The sequence below is a fragment of the Schizophyllum commune genome (assembly GCF_000143185.2).
Source record: "Schizophyllum commune H4-8 unplaced genomic scaffold SCHCOscaffold_5, whole genome shotgun sequence".
Taxonomy (NCBI): domain Eukaryota; kingdom Fungi; phylum Basidiomycota; class Agaricomycetes; order Agaricales; family Schizophyllaceae; genus Schizophyllum; species Schizophyllum commune.
In genome coordinates this window covers 655,437-671,584 of record NW_026089542.1, presented here as the reverse complement: position 1 = coordinate 671,584, position 16,148 = coordinate 655,437, and the positions used below count along the sequence as shown (strand labels likewise).

Genomic DNA, 16,148 nt, shown 5'->3' with positions numbered 1-16,148 from the left:
GCTTTGGAATCAGTTCTGCGGGCTTGCCGCGTAGAGATTACACTTTTCCGAGCACCATCGATGATTCATGTTAGCCGCACTGTCACCGTCACGATTTCCGATAATCCATGGCCTGCGGACGACCTTGACGGTACCTGTCGGAAAGCATTGAGGTCTAGCGTCGTCCGCAAGCCACTCTCAATTTTGGGCAAGTTCTGGTAAGAGAAACATGCGTCAGGTGGGTGCGAGCGGCGGAAAGTGAAGAGAGAAAGGCGCGAAGGGGTGGAAGAAGGAGGGCAGATGCGAAGGGGCGAAGGTTGTGGAGCGAAGGGGAAATGTGGAACGACGGGAAGGGCGCGATGAGGAGGGGGAGAAGGACGGAAAGGGCACGAAAAGGCGAGAAAAGGAGGGGGGAGGGGGCGAGAGGCGAGGGGAAAGGGTGGAGGGAGACGAGATGCGAAGGGGGTGAGGCGCGAAGAGGGAGGGTGAGAAGGAGGCGAAGGGGCGAAGGGAAGGGAGACCTGCGAGCCAAAAGGGGCCGAAGGGGAGAGAAGGAGAGATGACGACACACGAGGAGAGGGCGGGAAGGCGAGAGGGGAGGGGAGGGCGAGAAGGGGGGATGGGGCGCGACCAGGGTACTAAAAGAAGGGGAGGAAGTACTCACCTTCACTCATAGGTCTTCCCCCGCCTTCGCTCACGGCCCCCAACCTTCGCTCACGGCCCCCCACCCCTCCTCCCAAACCCTCTCCTTCCCCACCTCCCCGCCGCAGCGCTAACCACCTAGGAGGACTCGTTAGCGCGCTCTCCGATCTGGCTCGGTATGTACTCGCCTTTACTGACTCTCCTTCCCTTTCCCCCGGTCCCCTTCTCCTTTCCCTCGAACCCCTCCCGTTGTTTTACTCCCCCCCTCTTTTGCTCTCCCCTCCAATCTCCCCCCGCCCCCTTGATGACGGTCAAAAAGCGGGTGAATTGACTGTGAGTACCTACCCTACCCTTCCCTCCCTCCCCCCTCATCAGCACCCCTCCCCTCGTGTCGTCCACACCCCCCTCGTGTCGTTACCCATCCCCACCTCCCCCTTTCATCGACCCATCCCTCTCCCTCTGACGACAATTCCTTGATATCTAACTACTCCCCCACCCCCTCGCGACCCCGCCCTCTTTGTTCGTCCCCCCTACCCCTCTTTAGTCATCTACACCATCGACTACCTGTCGTGACCCATCGACTACCTGACCCTTCTACCTACCCCCTCCCCCCTACAACGACCCCCTACCTACAATGACCCCCTACCCTACCCTACCCTACCCTACTCTGTGAGGAAATGGAAAAGGTATTCTTTGAGGAAATCAAAAGGTATTCCTCCCCCACCCCCTCGACCCTCGCCCACTCTCGACGACGCCCCCGGCGTCCTCACCAACACCTCCCGCGTCCTCGCCGACACCTCCCGCGTTGTCGGCGACGCCTTCCCACCCTCGACGACGCCTTCCCACCCTCGACGACGCCTTCCCGCCATCGGTGACCCCCTCTGCGTCGTCGGCGACACCTTCCCGCGTCGTCGGCGACGCCTTCCCGCGTCGTCCCCGACACCTTCCCGCCATCGTCGGCGACGCCTTCCCACCATCGACGACGGCTCCCCCACCCTCCCCGACGTCTCCCGCGACCTCCGCGACGCGTTCGACGACGTCTCCCGCGACCTCCCCGACGCGTTCGACGACGTCGAGCGCCCTCCCCAACACCTCCCCCACCCCCGCCAACGCTTCCCTCACCCTCGACGACCCCCTCCGCGCCCTTCGCGATGCTTCCCGCGTCGTCGGCGATGCTTCCCGCGTCGTCGGCGGTGCTTCCCGCGTCGTCGGCGATGCTTCCCGCGTCGTCGGCGATGCTCCCCCCAGCCTCGCCGACGCTCCCCTACCCTTCCCGAAGCCCTCCCCCCCACCTTCGCCGATGTTGTCGAGGAACTCCCGCGCGTCGTAAGAGTCAGTAAGCTAGGTGGCGCGAGCATCGTCGGCGGCGTCGGTGGGGTCGCGCGCGTCGTAGGCGTCGGTGGGGTAGCGCGCGTCGTCGACGGCGTCGGGCGTGTCGGCGGAGTCGGGCGCGTAGTATTCGTAAGTAGCCTGCAATGCAAGTCAGTAAGGGTGTCGAAGGGATCAGTAAACTCGGCGAGAGGGTCAGTACTGATGAGCAGAAGTAGAAGTAGATGTAGAAGTAGAAGTAAACGAACGAAGGCGGTCGGTAAACTCGATCGGTACTGATGAGTAGAAGGAGTAAACGACGCAGGTCTCCAAGGTCACTAAATTGCGATCACTAAACTACGAAAGCACGGTTGCTATACGGTGAGCTCGCAGTCACTAATCAGTGAGCTCGCAGTGACTGAACGAGTCAGTAAACAGCCCTGACCTGAACCCACGCCCGAACGGCAGCGGGGTCTCGCTCGGGGGTGAAGGGAAGGATAGGTGGGAGCGCGAGGAGAGCGCGAAAATGAAGAGAAAGACCAGAATAAATAGAAAGAAAGAAAGGTAACTAATGGAAGGAGAGGAAAGATAACGAAGTGAAAGAAAGCAGATACAACGCGTAGAGGATCAGAACTCACCGAACTATGACTGCAGCGTCATCTGGTCGGGGTGGTGAGGGATGGTGGTGCACTTGAGGCCTACAGGATAAGCCGCTTGAAGGCGAGGGGGAAGACTGCTTGAGGACGAGGGTGACAAGGCCGACCGAGTTGGATAGACCGCACGATAGAGGATGCCCGCGCTTCCGAATCGCCTGCAAAGCACGGTCAGTGTCAAAGGTCAATGAGCGAGGTATGCGATGCACCTAGATTCCGATACCGCTCGCCTAGAACTCACGAATAGCCCGCTGCGAGCGAAGCAATCGAACAAAACGAACTGTAGACAGAATCAGTGATCACAGTCGACGCGTAGGAAGAGGGAGGACGTACGGTGGAAGTCAAAAGGTTGACGTGTATTCGTAGGAAACTGGGGAATAAATGGTCAGCCAGGTACATAGGACGCGGATCGTGGTACGCACTAAAAGATATTACAAGCAAAGTAGATGTACTGGGCGACCGCGTTAGTACGAGTGATAAGCAAGAGAGGTAGCGGGCACTCACCGGGTGCCATAGAAGAACGTAGGTAGAGGGTCTGAAGGAACGCGTCAGTAGTACTCAAGGATGCGATATCATGAAGACCCACCTGGATATTGCGAGGATAGGGAGGAATAGGAAGGCGATTGGACAGAGAACGGCGACGAAATTAAGGGTTAGGAGGACGAGAAGGTAGTCGACGATAGGAAAGGGTACTGAGCATGAGGAAGGTAGTCGAGGGGGAAAGGAAGAGCGCTGGCTCTGACTTCCAACCTCCCCGCCTCCCGCCTTATGTACCCCTCCCTAACGTCGGACTACCTTTCCAACCGCAGCAGTCATCAGCGGACAATACATGCGGACCCGACGCGCCCCCGAACAGCAAGCGCACGTCGAGATTCACTTACGAAACCGCGGAAGATTGCCCGCGGTGAAAATTTGGCGTGTACGGCGTTGTATGGCAATGGTTGGCGTGCGTGGTGCGCGTATGTGCGATGGACACGAAGGTTCTGTCGAGGATGAGCGAGGTCCTTTGGAATGCCGGGCGCGGATCGGGGGTGGAAGGAGGGTGCTTACTGGATATCTCCGCGGCATCTTGACGCATTTTCTATGTCCTTTGACGCGTATATCGGCCGTAAATCCTCAGTAGACTGTTCGTAATGAAAGGATGAGGCGGAAAATGACGCGAACTGGGGGCGGAAGGAGCCAGAGATGCGGGGACACGGGAGTCGACGTGGCGATTTGGGAGAAGGCGTGCCCTTCCCTTTTGGGAAGGCATTGAGCTCCAGAAAGGCAGCGCGCTGGCGCGCCCGCGACGAGGAGCACCGCGCTCTCGCTCTCATAGAAGGGAGGCTCGCGGATTATATTCCGTATGTTGCTGACATACCATGCGCGAGTTTTGACGCGCCTGGGAGCTCGGGGAGGAGAGAATTCGCCTATGAGCGCGGAAAGGCTCTGGGCGCGCATGAGGGCATCGCAGTCTTCCAAGCTTCGGGGTGCCGTTTCAGCACCTCCGAGTAAGCTTACATCCGACCCGAACTGTGGGCTGACAGCGGGAACGCGCTGGGAATGAGTGGAAGATGCGTACAATCCAGGAGGTTGGTTTTCGCAAGTGTGGGATTGCGAGCTTCCAGTGCGTTTCTCGGCCGGCGCAACGTCATCCGAGTACTCGTTTCATCCGGCGGGATCGCTCGCTGTAATTTCGTGCCATCAGGTGGAAGATTGGTCGTGTGGTGAGCCTGTGAGCAAGCAGATGAGCACAGTCGACAACGTAGGACACAGACGTCGTGAGCTCACCGTACTCGCTGTGAAACATGAGGAGACATGTGAAAACATGGTCCTGTACTTTGGCGCCCGCAAAAGTAAGGAACGACAAGCCCAGAGACCTACCAAAATCGACGCCACATATTCAAAACGACCTTCGTCGCGCTCTAGCGCTCCATCGGAGGCGCGGAAGACGGTGTTTCGTATACAAAACCTGCTCAGAATGATGTTCCGCACCGAATTTGGTCGGCAGGTATTTTTAGGGGAGTGCGCATAGAATGGATGGGAAGACGTCGAGATGAGCATGCAAACATCCTGGACCTCCCAGAACGATAAGGGAATTTGTAGATCTCGCCCATCGCAAAACCAGGGATGGGTGCAAGGGCCATAGGCGAGTGCCATATGACCTCTTTGGCTCATCGCTGGCATTTGGATCGCGCCCCACGTCGTCTGCGATGGTGGGGGACCGAGATCTACGAGTTTTCCGCGAAAAACAAGCCGCCGAGAGAGGCTGCGAGCTTAGAAATTTCAGACTAGTTGTAGGGTGTGTAGCCAAAGAGTTTGGCGTAGATTCCGAGCCGCCGGACGAGTGCGATGAGTGAGAGTTGAAGACAAGTCGGAGAGCGCGGCGGCACGGACTTGACGGACCGCCCTCCGGTCCCTGATTGGCGGCGCCACAAACTCCGTCCGTCTTGTCCGCGACCGCCATCGACGACCGTCTGAGGGCTCTGTTCCTGCGCCAGATCATACTCCAAAGCTATATACTGCTTGAATACCACTTCTCATCTCTACTCCCGGCGTTGAAAGAACTAAATCGACACTACTCGACCCCATGTCGCGCGGCCTCTCAACGATGACACAAGCAACGGAGGCGGGAGATTAGGCGCCAACGCTCGGTCGGGGCTCTAGCTTTGTGCCTTGTTGGCACGCGAGAATGGCTATTGAGCTCGATTTGGAAGGCTCTCACTCGAGTCGCGCCGGCGGCGTGCGAGCTATTCCGCCGCGAGCACCCTCAGCACGGGAGATACGCCTTTACTCACCAGGTGGAGGTACGTCTTTGCTAGCTTTCGAGATAGATATTCCGGCGCACTCTAGCGATGGCGCTGCTTCTCAGCGTGCCGGCTCGTTAGGAGGGCGCAAGGCAGGGGTAAAAGGTATGATACTGCTCGCATTGCCCAACGCTACTGCAGGCCAACTTCAATTCAGTGCGAATACAAACCTCGCCGACCTGCTTCCACGAGGCGTAACGTCGTGCCGACGGTGTGCATAAGTAATGTCCGCGCGCGAAGATGCTTACCTTACATCAGAAATGATCGAATGCATACGCCAAAGCTTGAGATTCGACGGCGCGACGTGCGCGGAGGTTCTCGTATGTGGCGCGGGAACGGAAATTCTAACCTACTCGGATGAGCGGCGGGCGCCTTGGCGCCGCCCTCATATACCGAGTCGCTTGCTCTTCGCTCTTACCCCTCCCCCTCATCCCCACGTCGCCGCCGCCGCCGCCGCCGTTCATCAGCTCCCGCCGTCGCCGTATCCCCAACAGCCAGTGCGCTGGTGAGTTTTCCCAGTGCCGTTCGGCCTCCCTCGAATGCTGACGTCTCGCTTCAGGCTGACCTCGACGCGCTCTGGCGCGTGCGCACCCGCCTGACCAGCTCGCGCGCCGCTACCTCGGCGTAGTCGCTGGCATCGTGGGTAAGCATCTCTGTCGCCCTTTTTGATGTTTTCTGACCGCTTCCAAAGGCCTCAAAAATGCAAGATCGACGTGAATTGCGCTGAGGTCCGCGCCGGTGCCCCTCGGTCAAGGCTGCGGCGCATGCTCATGATGAGCGAGAGGGGATGAGCCTCTAGCGAGGAGCGGCGCGGAGCGCCGCTGCGCCAGGTGTGTCTTCAACTTCATCGTGACTCAGGCTCGTCTTCTCATGCTTGCCCAGACCTTTCCCGCGCGCTTCCTATCACGAAGGCCTTGTAAGCCGACGCCCATTGTGCCATGCCCAGCGACTGACGTCGTCGTTGACTGCCAGGACTACAGAGGGCGGCGCGAAGGGCCGCCGTGGCCGCCGACATTGCGCGAGGTGCGTGGAGACTTTGACCAATATCAACCTCAATTTGACGCTTTTTCCAGCCATTTTCTGCGCTCTCCCGATCGCCAAAAAGTGCGAACTCGACGTCAAATGCGCCGAGGTCCGCGCCGGTGCCCCTCGCTGAACGTTGCGACGGTGGAGGTGGGCAGAAGGGAGGGTTAGAGCCTGCGAGGGGCGGCGCGGAGCGCCGCTGGGTGTCTCGGTCGTAGGTACGTTGTGGAGTCTTCGACTTGGGCACAATTTCTGACAATTCTCAGGCGCTTCAGTGGACGACAGAATCCGCCAACCATCGTCAGATGCGCTGAGGTCCGCACGGGAGGTACTAGATGAGGGGCGCGACTGCGGGGATAAGGCAAGGAGCGGCGCGAAGCGCCGCTGCCAATGCGTGTATCGTTGCAGGTATGTCCCTTATGCCTTCGTATTGCGACTCATGTCTGACGTTTTCCCAGGCAGCCTCCCTGACCAAAATTCAGCGAAACCACGTCAAATGCGCCGAGGTTCGCGCCTTGAGTTCACGTCGAGCGCTTCGACGCTCTCATCTCATACAGTATTGTGAGTGCGCGCTCTTCCCTTCATCGCAGATCTTCTTGCTCCCCTTCTTCCGGCGCTCCCTTCCCGTTTCCCCGCGCCATTCCTTCCCTTGTCTCGTCGATGTCCTTTACTACGCTTGTTGTCTTTTGCTTGCTCACAGACCTTTTCCTCAGACGCCTCTACCTCCTCCCTAGCCTTCTTGAGGCCTTCTCGTCGCGTTCACGGTCGATATCCACGCACCTCCCACGGATTGCGATGCTCATCTCCCCAAGGACGACCTCGAGCATGCTCGGAAGCAATAGATCTTCGTCCGGCGAGCAAGGGTGCGCTCTTTCCACTTCTATTTCATGCGCTTCTCGCTGAACTTCTCGTCAGGATTCCCATCGCCCCCCTCGCCTTTGCCTATCCCGTTCTTTCCATTGCGCCTTCCACCCCCCTTAGGCGATGAGTATACGTATCGCCGTCCGCCGAGCGAGGGTAAGCGCTTCCTACTTGAGTTGCAATCCGCTTTCTAACCCTTTCCTAGATCCTTTTCCTTTTCCTTCTCCTTCGCCCCCGCCCTCCGCTCTCGACTGCGCGACGCTCCTCGTGCTGACCCTTGCGACCCTTTTCGAGCTCGCCGCGCCTCACGCCACCCCCTCCATTCTCATTTCCACCGACTTCAACACTCCACGAGGGCTCGGAGCCGACGCTCACGTGAGTGGTTCGACTTGTGGAACTTGCTCGTTGTCGACGTTCAGCAGAGACTCGTAGCCATTGAACGTCGCCGACGTCGAGGGGATATCCTCCGCGCTCCCCCTCGCACCCTTTCCAACGCCGCGCGGCCACTTAGGCGTTGAGTATATAGATTTTCGTCCGCCAAGCTGGGTAATTGCAAATGCCAGGATTGCCGCCGACGTTTCCCCCCTCCCTTCCGAGGGTACTAAGGAATGCGCTTCCTTTCGTAGTTTGTTAGTTATGATGTACCACCCTAGCTTTCTGACACAACGAAACCATTTCCAACATAACTGAACTCGTATAAGCAATAAACAAACCCCCCCTCTCTCAAGTCTCCGTGTCTCTTGACCTACGTCGTCGGTTCATCTTATCGTAAAGGCCACGGGTGGTGCTGTCAAAAAACTTCTATTCGATGTACTCTACTACATCGGGGATGTCGGCGAGGTACTATCTATTGCTATTTGGGAACCTGCAAAGGTTCGGGAACGTTATCGAAGGGCGGGTACCTTGCGGGAGCGCACCCACCGCACTCGACGGTGACTGGGGCGAGGGGAAGGGGGGAGGGTGGAGTGTACATGTCGAGTAACACAAGGGGGGAGGGGAGGGGGAGGGTGCGAGGGGTCGTACTGAAGGCAGCGGTACAAAGGGAGGGCCTTACCACCTTCAAACACATTACCCTCCTCGGTCTTGTCGGACGCGAGCAACCCCAAGCCTAGCATACTAGGAGGGGGACCCTCACAGTGTCGCAGGCTGCAATACTCGCTTCCCCCTACCCCTGCTCGGCCGCGGCGGCAGGCTCGAGGGACGTATATAAGGCGGGGGGGAGGGAAGCACGGTCTCACCGTCTCTATCGCCCCTTTCCCCCTTCTCGCTCTTGCTGCTCGTTGCCGTCGTCGTCGTCGGTGGAAGGGTCACGCTGCTGCTCGTCATGCTGCCCCTACGATGGGGGTTATGCTGCGCGCACGCACGACGGAGGGAGGGGTTATGTTGGAGGGGGAAGTCATGCTCGTCGGGGGAGTCATGCTCGTCGGACGCACACATAGATAGCACCCGTAGATAGACCCCCACGCCCCCCGCGCACGGGCCCCTTGACGGGGAGACCGTGCGCGGGGGGCCCGGCAAAGGAGGGGTGGGCGCTAAACACCTATCAGATTTCATGCCGCTTCACCGCGCTGCACCATCACGTGAACTGCTGCGAAGGCGAGAGACTCACCTTCCACGCCACATCCAGCTCATCGTTCCTGTGGTCGCCCTTGAGGCAGTCGAGGATGAGCGCCTCGTACGCCTCCGGGATGTTCGTCTCCGCAAAGCGGCGCTTGTACGTCAGGTCCATCTCGATCGGCAGCGCGCGCGTGTACAGGCCCGGCGTCTTCGCGTTCAGCTTGAGGTAGACGGCCTCGGACGGCTGGATGCGCATCACGAGCTCGTTGCGGGAGATGTCCTTGAAGATGCCCTGCGTGACGTCCTTGAACTGGATGCGGACCTCGACCTTGGCTTCGTTGAGGGCTGGGGAGTGGGTTAGTCATGGTACGGTGGAGGAGCCGAAGATCGCCGTACCCTTTCCAGCCTTGAGGATGAAGGGCACGCCCTCCCATCTCGGGTTGTTGACCCAGAGCGTGCAGGCGGCGAACGTGGGGCAGACCGAGTTGTGCGGGACCGTGTCGTCATCGAGGTAGCCGGGCTTGCCGTTTGCGGCAACATACTGGCCGAGGAGGGTATCTTCGCGGGCGATGGGCGGGATGCACCTGAGGACCTTGACCTGCGGCGCAAGATTAGATACGATCTAGTTCGGCGTTAGGCGCTGTGCTGTACCTTCTCGTCACGGATGTCCTCAGCGGCAAAAGAGACCGGACGCTCCATCGCGATGACACTGAGCACCTGGAGCAGATCTGAGACATTGTCAGTACGCGTCCCCGCACAAAGACGCGTCGTCGCACGCACGGTTCTGCTCAACATCGCGGATGATGCCAAAGTCGTCAAAGTAGCCACCGCGACCCTCAGTGCCGAAGGGCTCCTTGAAGGTGATCTGGACGTTGCTGATGGAGTTCTTATCCCAGGCAGCGTTCAAGGCGACGTTCGCGAAGCGCAGGACCAGCATGTTCTTGACCATCTCCTTGCCGAGGTAGTGGTCGATACGGAACGTCTCGTCCTCGGACCAGTACTTCTTGAGCGAGCCGAGGAGTTCCCGCGCAGAGTCGAGGTCCTTCCCAAACGGCTTCTCGACGATGATGCGGTTCACGCCGTTCTTCTGGACGTAGCAGTGCTCCCTGAGATTCTTCGCGACTGGCACGAAGACGGTGGGCGGGAGGGCGAGGTAGAAGATGCGGTTGGCCTCCTTCGACTGGTACTTGGACTCGATCTCCTGCAGGTGCTCCTCGAGCTTGTCGAACGCGGCGCCGTCCTCGTAATCGCCGGCGACGTACGACAGCACCTCCTTGTACTTGTCCACCTGCGCCTGGCCCTCCTGGTCATCATCGGCGACCTTGAGGTAGGACGTCGCGCGCTTGAGGAACTCCTCGTGGTCCATCTTGGTGCGCGCATAGCCGACGATGTGGACATCGCGGGGGAGGAAGTTCTGGCGGAAGAGGCGGAAGAGGGCGGGGAAGGTCTGCGAGGCGGGGCGGCCTGAGCGAGATCGGCGCGGTCATCGGCGGCGATCACGCACCTTCTTCTTCGCCAGGTCACCCGATGCGCCGGCGACTGGGGCGGCGGGTAAGCGCGCGCGCCTAGACAGGGATCAGGACGCGCCTACCGATGATGATCGTGTTATCTTTGAGCTCTTCGTGCGAGGCCTCCATCGAGGGGATCGTTCCGGACGCGGAGCGGGGGCGGGCCATTTCGGACGGTTGGTTGTGCGCGGGGGATGGTGAGGGTGGGAGGAAGGAACAAGTGCGGCGACGTCAACGACGATGCTTATTTACCCGGCTGGCGCCGCTGAGCAATCCATGAGCATGCCCCGGTAGCGCGGCCCGCATCCGTCATAACACACGGCGACGCGTCATGTCTCCTCCCGCTCTCTCTCCCACCTTCCACACCCATCGTAGGCACTAGCGATAGACCACCTGTCCGGCCTGTGCCCGTTCTTTGTCTCTGTATCCCTCCCGTGCACATTGAGCTGCACCGGCCAGACTTGTCGACTGATCATGTGAACTACCGCTTGCCACCATACAATGAGTAATCTCGCCGCATTTCTACTTACGGGGATTCACTGTGGGAGGCCTGACTGAAGGGAAGGTGTCCTTCGATCAGCTCGCCTTCGTAAGTTCGGCGATGACCCAACCTTGCTGCTCGAACGCCGATTCGGACAAGCCATGCTTTGGAATCAGTTCTGCGGGCTTGACACGTAGAAATTGCACTTTTTCGAGCACCATCGATGATTCATGTTGGCCGCACTGTCACCGTCCCGATTTCCGATAATCCATGGCTTGCGGATGACCTTGACGGTACTTGTCGGAAAGCATTGGATCGCTGGCTTCTTTCATGCCCAGACGCAGTCATGCCAAAGCTTTCCAGATATCATCTACAGTAGTACATTGTCCTCGTTTACATTCTTGGTGCATTTAGTACTGGTTCGCGAGCGCATCCTCCGCGTGGCGGTTGGCGTGGTACTTCGCCTTCTCGGTGTCGACGTAGTCGAGCTAAAAGATAAGCAAATCAGCGAGGGTTCATGAGGGGGTGAAAGGAGAGTGGGGGAAAGAGGGAAAGGATCAGTATTTGAAGGATTTGTGCGCACCCCCTTCGTCTCGACGATGCGGTCGACGAAGGCTCCGGCGAGGCCAGCGCTGGGATAGGAAGTGAGTAAATGGCAAGGCGATGAGCACGATCATAAGCTTACAAGAGCTCCTTGGCCTTGTCGTGGCTGGGGGGCTGGCCGTTGGCCTCGACGTGCTTCTCGTACGCCTTCGCGGCCTGGGGGGAGGTGTTAGATAAGAAACAAATGACGCAGAGGCAGAACGAAGGAAAAACGAAACAGAGCGTACCTCGTAGGCGGCGGCACCGGCGATGAGCTCGTGCGAGAGCTCAGCCTTGTGCGGGGCGTTCTGGACCTACGAAGGGGTGAGTCGAGAGATATTAGTGAAAAGATAAGATCTTCTACCTGCTCGTAGGCCTGCGCCTGCTCAGAGTCGTCGCTGAACCAACCCATGGTATATCAAGATAAAGATGCAGGTAAAAGTGCTTGGTGAAAAGAGGCGAAGGGAAGAGAGACCGATGCTGTCCCCCTTCACTTTCGGGGGTCTTATATAGGTGGCCCAAGGCAGGGGGCACGTAGCAAGAATAGCGCTGTTCCTCACTATAAATGGCTGAGGACGGTTGCGGTTGGCGTCAACGGGGTGTATGTATAGAAAGCAGCTCATCCCGGTGGCGACAGGCGCCGATGGCTGTGGCGCGAAGGCGCGGAAGGGAGGGCGGCTGACGTTGGGGAGGTGCGAGAGGTGCTGCGCGGGGTGGTATGGATCGGAGATGGCGGGCGAGTGAGGTCGACGATTGTGGGCACTATGGTGGCAATCGTGGATGTTAACGGTGGCCAGATGAATTCATCAAAGACAGGTCCTCTACATTGACGCTCGAGGAAAGCGTCCCGAAAAACAAAGTTCGCATCTTGGAAGGCCACCAAAGAAGGACCCTTTTGATATGAACCGGCTGCACCTTTCGCCCTAGCACACAGGACTTCAGACCCTCGCGTCATCCAGCGCCCAGATGAAGGCACTCGTTCGAGATCAGCGGCGTCGCTTGCGAAGGGCAAGGCCGATGCCGGTGATGGTCACGGTTGAAGTTCAAGTTGAGCTGTGTTGATCACTCTCAGTGATGTCATCAATCACCCGTGGGAAAAGAGCCCGGGCCGCCCCAAGGGTCGCGCCTCGGCGGCAGCGTCAGCACCGACCATCACTTGATTCGTACCGACTCTCATTCCATTCAACACACGATCACCTTCCTTCCACTGTATGTCAGAATCAGACAGGAGCGCCGACAAACGATTGCCAGAACTGCTGTATGCGGACTACGTAGAGGACTCGTGCGTCCCGAGCCTTGTTCCGTTCAGCGGAGGTCGCTTACCACCGCTACAGGCATTTCCAGGCCTTTGCGGAAGCGCTGCATGCAGACGAGAGTGCGCTAGATGCGACGACAGATGTACAGTCCCCGGGTCCTCCACCATCCCCCGCCCCTTCGGGTCGCGTCCGCAAGGTCTCTGCTCTCTCCGACTTCGCCCCAGTGAATGTTCGGGTGAGCAGAAGGTGCGTGCAGCATGTCGTTAGACGCCGATCACCGTTCACACGTCACGTAGACGAAAGCGGCGAGAGAAGGTGCCCGGGAAGCGAAGCGACTGGCTCTACCTTATTCTTCGATGGCCTCTCCTAGTGCGTCACATATCCCATACCCCAATGTCCCCCACACCTAACATCAGTTCAGATCCTCATCTTCATATTTATCGCCGCCGAATTCGGCCTATACGTCCTCATACGACAAGTTGTCAATACAAAGGTGCGCAACCCATCCCCACGAATACCACCGAAGGGCGCTGACGATGTCTCGGCAGGAGTGGATCTCTGCTTGTACGTGTACCCGTCATCCCTTCATCTCACATATGAATCTTTCGCGCAGGGAGGGGACAGAAGGGTGTCCTTCGCAAGCGTATGCGCGCAGCCAAGACGTACGAGGAGTGGAAAGCTGCAGCGGTCGCGCTGGACGAATACCTGCACTTCGAGGAGTGGAAGAAGGTCGACGAGGACCCCTACTACGACTGGAAGCTTGTGCGGAAGGTCCGCCGATCACTGAAGTCCCTCAGGGAGAAGAACGACGCGCGCGGCTGCTTGGGTGTTCTCGAGACTTGCATACGCCCCAATTTCGCTGGAGTGGAGTCCGCGCGGTTGTACAGCGAGGTGCGTGAGAACAAAATGAACATCTTTCCTGATATTGAACCTCTCGGTAGACTTTCTATGGCACCAAGGACCTGATCGAATCCTATTACGACGAGCAAGAGAAGGCCCTGCGGTTCATCCGGGAGTCGCCTGATCTCTCCATCGACGAGAAGAAGCGCTTCTTCAAAAGCGCGAACACCAACCTCGGTATCACCGCACTCTGCCTATCAGGCGGCGCGTCCTTCGGCTACTGTACGTTCATCTCCCCTCTCACCTCCTTCTCCAACTCACCCCTCACCCCCACTCAGACCACTTCGGTGTAGTGAAAGCCTTCCTTGACGCCGGCCTCCTCCCGCGCGTCATCACCGGGACCAGCGCCGGAGGCCTCGTCGCAGCCCTCGTCGGCACGCGTACGGATGAGGAACTGCGTACGCTGCTCGTGCCAGAGTTGGCGCACCGGATCACGGCCTGCGAGGAGGATTTCTCGGTGTGGATCAAGCGGTTCTGGAAGGAGGGGGCGAGGTTTGATAGCGTGCAGTGAGTGTGTTCGTTATTCTCTTTGACGAAATATGTTGTTTGCTCGAGGTGGATGTGGATGCAGATGCTGACTGGTCGTGCTTTGCAGATGGGCGAAGAAGTGCAGCTACTTCACCCGTGGCTCCCTGACTTTCAAGGAGGCGTTCTTGCGGACTGGCCGCGTTTTGAATATCTCGGTTATCCCTGCTGATCGGCATTCGTGAGTTTGCTTCCATGGTGTTACCGCTATGGTTTGCCAACTGTCTACTTAGGCCAACCAAGCTCCTGAACTACATCACTGCACCGGATACCGTGATTTGGTCTGCAGGTGTGCATTATTCCTCGAGCTTCGTGGACTGTTGTCAGCGAACTTCACGTACTGATCACCACTCTCTAGTCCTCGCCTCCGCTGCCGTCCCCGGCATCCTCAACCCGGTCGTCCTTATGCAGAAGCTGAAGGACGGTTCGCTCGTCCCCTGGAACTTCTCCACGAAGTTCAAGGATGGATCGTTGCGTGTGGACATACCGGTGCAGGCGTTGAATTTGTATTTCAATGGTATGTCGCCTTTCTCAGCCGGATGGTCTCATGGGCGCAGAAAAAGGCTTAAACTTTCTTCAGTTACCCACCCCATCGTCTCCCAGGTCAACCCGCACGTACACCTATTCTTCTTCGCGCCACGCGGCTCCGCAGGGAAGCCTGTTGCGCATCGGAAGGGCAAAGGTGAGCATCCGCCGTCGCCGCCTTCCCCTCACATCTTTCAATCCTACCTACTCATCGAAACTGCTCTAACGCACCCATTCAGGTTGGCGCGGCAATTTCCTCCTCTCCGCCGGCGAGCAATGGCTCAAGCACGAGCTCACGAAGAACTTCCGCGTCATTCGCGATCTCGAGCTCATGCCGCAGATTCTGGGGCAGGACTGGTCCAGTGTGTTCTTGCAGAGGTTCGATGGGGCGGTGACGATCTGGCCGAGGACGAGGTTTTGGGTGAGTTGGGTTCGGGTTTCCCTGGGATGAGATGGTGGTGGATGTTGGAAGGACGCAAATGGGGAATAGATTACTGATATAAGGTTGCAGGATTGGATACGCATCCTGAGCGATCCTGATCCGGCTGAGCTGGAGCGGATGATGCAGGTTGGGCAGTATGTGACTTGGCCGAAGGTGCGACTCCTGTCTGCCGCTTTTTGAATCGCTGTTGACGGCTGGCTGTAGCTACACATGATCTCCAACCGCCTGCGCATCGAGCGCGAGATCTACCTGGGCCGTCAGGCTGTCCGCCGCGCAACACAGTCGAAGAGCACCCGCAGTCTTCCTCTCGAACCTCATTCTCGCATTCCTGGCACTGGCGTGGCAGAGACGAATGTCGGGGCACCACGTATTGAGACCACCCCGCCGCCAACTGGATCCGACGTCCCTATGTCCATCGACACTGAGGCGGAAGCCGCCTTCAAGAATGGCTCAGAGTGGTTCTTCGAGCGCGGTCACGGTGGCCACCACGGGCGCCACCTTCGCAGCACCTCAGCCTCCCGCGACACCGAGCGCGAAGACAGCATCAGGCAGAACGGAAACGGCCACGCCGCCGCTACCGCGCCACTCGTGCGCGACCCCCTCCGCTCCTCCGTCATCCGCCGCAAGTGGGCCGCGGACCTCCTGCACCGCAAGAACACTGCCGCACGGGACGTGGAATTGCCGCAGGACTTCCCCGCCGACGAGTCCGCGCCGCGGCCGGGGAGCTTCCTCTCGCGGTTGCGCGAGCGCTCTTTTGGGGCACGGGAGGCCAGTCCGAGTGGGTCGGCGACGCCGGAGAACCCTTGGAGTAGCGATAGCTCGTCGGGGGATGATGTGCCGCTGGAGGAGCTGCAGCGGTACTCGTATGGGACGGGGGTGGTGAGGCCGCCGTTGGCGGGTACGCCGGAGGATGAGGAGGATATCATCTGAGAACGTGATTGAAGTTGCTTTCTTGCTTTCGTTTGGCTTGTAAAGTAATACGTTTCGCCACCCCTTATGTACTCATAATCAGTGCCTGCTTTATTAGCATTTACCCCTTCCTGGGATTATGGACTCAACAATTGCCTCCGTGCGTGACGAACTTTGAGTGACAGGCTTCTTCGAGGTAGCTCCGTGCTCT

The 16,148-nt window shown here is 58.7% G+C and overlaps 5 protein-coding genes across 5 annotated transcripts; 2 read left to right on the top strand and 3 right to left on the bottom strand.

Annotated features, from left to right (window-relative positions):
- Positions 1–1,895: 1,895 nt before the first annotated feature.
- Positions 1,896–4,391, bottom strand: SCHCODRAFT_01140382 (uncharacterized protein; the record flags this gene model as incomplete). The annotated part of the gene is made up of 10 exons (XM_003036407.3): positions 1,896–2,091; positions 2,153–2,225; positions 2,568–2,740; positions 2,824–2,862; positions 2,916–2,952; positions 3,005–3,033; positions 3,087–3,117; positions 3,169–3,274; positions 4,144–4,294; positions 4,353–4,391. The coding sequence occupies 10 exons, from the start codon at positions 4,389–4,391 to the stop codon at positions 1,963–1,965; spliced, it is 807 nt and encodes a 268-aa protein (XP_003036453.1). The 3' UTR covers positions 1,896–1,962.
- A 2,194-nt stretch (positions 4,392–6,585) lies between these two features.
- Positions 6,586–7,793, top strand: SCHCODRAFT_02248531 (uncharacterized protein). Its single transcript, XM_050342193.1, has 6 exons — positions 6,586–6,609; positions 6,667–6,799; positions 6,850–6,952; positions 7,105–7,254; positions 7,307–7,408; positions 7,458–7,793. Exons 2-6 carry the CDS (start codon positions 6,782–6,784, stop codon positions 7,682–7,684), a joined length of 600 nt encoding a protein of 199 aa, XP_050200391.1. The 5' UTR covers positions 6,586–6,609; positions 6,667–6,781; the 3' UTR covers positions 7,685–7,793.
- Positions 7,794–8,584: 791 nt separating this feature from the next.
- On the bottom strand, positions 8,585–10,539 carry SCHCODRAFT_02248442 (glucose-6-phosphate dehydrogenase). Its single transcript, XM_050342192.1, has 6 exons — positions 10,401–10,539; positions 10,314–10,348; positions 9,590–10,256; positions 9,461–9,537; positions 9,206–9,407; positions 8,585–9,154 (listed from the first exon to the last, which is right to left on the bottom strand). Exons 1-6 carry the CDS (start codon positions 10,483–10,485, stop codon positions 8,829–8,831), a joined length of 1,392 nt encoding a protein of 463 aa, XP_050200390.1. The 5' UTR covers positions 10,486–10,539; the 3' UTR covers positions 8,585–8,828.
- A 605-nt stretch (positions 10,540–11,144) lies between these two features.
- SCHCODRAFT_02621271 (uncharacterized protein) lies at positions 11,145–11,860 on the bottom strand. The gene is made up of 5 exons (XM_003036405.2): positions 11,745–11,860; positions 11,629–11,694; positions 11,484–11,557; positions 11,382–11,430; positions 11,145–11,286 (listed from the first exon to the last, which is right to left on the bottom strand). Exons 1-5 carry the CDS (start codon positions 11,790–11,792, stop codon positions 11,209–11,211), a joined length of 315 nt encoding a protein of 104 aa, XP_003036451.1. The 5' UTR covers positions 11,793–11,860; the 3' UTR covers positions 11,145–11,208.
- A 664-nt stretch (positions 11,861–12,524) lies between these two features.
- Positions 12,525–16,094, top strand: SCHCODRAFT_02621267 (patatin-domain-containing protein). The gene is made up of 15 exons (XM_003037775.2): positions 12,525–12,662; positions 12,715–12,882; positions 12,933–13,005; positions 13,058–13,129; positions 13,185–13,200; positions 13,250–13,527; positions 13,578–13,758; positions 13,815–14,043; positions 14,132–14,242; positions 14,295–14,350; positions 14,420–14,578; positions 14,642–14,743; positions 14,826–15,007; positions 15,098–15,181; positions 15,233–16,094. Exons 1-15 carry the CDS (start codon positions 12,592–12,594, stop codon positions 15,956–15,958), a joined length of 2,508 nt encoding a protein of 835 aa, XP_003037821.2. The 5' UTR covers positions 12,525–12,591; the 3' UTR covers positions 15,959–16,094.
- Positions 16,095–16,148: the final 54 nt, after the last annotated feature.

What these genes read in the sequence shown, in the direction of transcription:
- SCHCODRAFT_02248531 (XM_050342193.1), top strand. An exon ending in CTCTCATCTCATACAGTATT is followed by an intron (nt 6,953 to 7,104) that starts GTGAGTGCGCGC and finishes CCTTTTCCTCAG; the next exon opens with ACGCCTCTACCTCCTCCCTA. An exon ending in TCGCCGTCCGCCGAGCGAGG is followed by an intron (nt 7,409 to 7,457) that starts GTAAGCGCTTCC and finishes ACCCTTTCCTAG; the next exon opens with ATCCTTTTCCTTTTCCTTCT.
- SCHCODRAFT_02621271 (XM_003036405.2), bottom strand. Translation starts at nt 11,792, where the DNA reads ATGGGTTGGTTCAGCGACGACTCTGAGCAGGCGCAGGCCTACGAGCAG. An exon ending in AGGCGCAGGCCTACGAGCAG is followed by an intron (nt 11,695 to 11,744) that starts GTAGAAGATCTT and finishes ACCCCTTCGTAG; the next exon opens with GTCCAGAACGCCCCGCACAA. An exon ending in CCGGTGCCGCCGCCTACGAG is followed by an intron (nt 11,558 to 11,628) that starts GTACGCTCTGTT and finishes ACCTCCCCCCAG; the next exon opens with GCCGCGAAGGCGTACGAGAA.
- SCHCODRAFT_02248442 (XM_050342192.1), bottom strand. Translation starts at nt 10,485, where the DNA reads ATGGCCCGCCCCCGCTCCGCGTCCGGAACGATCCCCTCGATGGAGGCC. An exon ending in AGATAACACGATCATCATCG is followed by an intron (nt 10,349 to 10,400) that starts GTAGGCGCGTCC and finishes CCGCCGCCCCAG; the next exon opens with TCGCCGGCGCATCGGGTGAC. An exon ending in CATCCTCAAGGCTGGAAAGG is followed by an intron (nt 9,155 to 9,205) that starts GTACGGCGATCT and finishes CCCACTCCCCAG; the next exon opens with CCCTCAACGAAGCCAAGGTC.
- SCHCODRAFT_02621267 (XM_003037775.2), top strand. Translation starts at nt 12,592, where the DNA reads ATGTCAGAATCAGACAGGAGCGCCGACAAACGATTGCCAGAACTGCTG. An exon ending in AATGTTCGGGTGAGCAGAAG is followed by an intron (nt 12,883 to 12,932) that starts GTGCGTGCAGCA and finishes CACGTCACGTAG; the next exon opens with ACGAAAGCGGCGAGAGAAGG. An exon ending in GGCCGAGGACGAGGTTTTGG is followed by an intron (nt 15,008 to 15,097) that starts GTGAGTTGGGTT and finishes ATAAGGTTGCAG; the next exon opens with GATTGGATACGCATCCTGAG.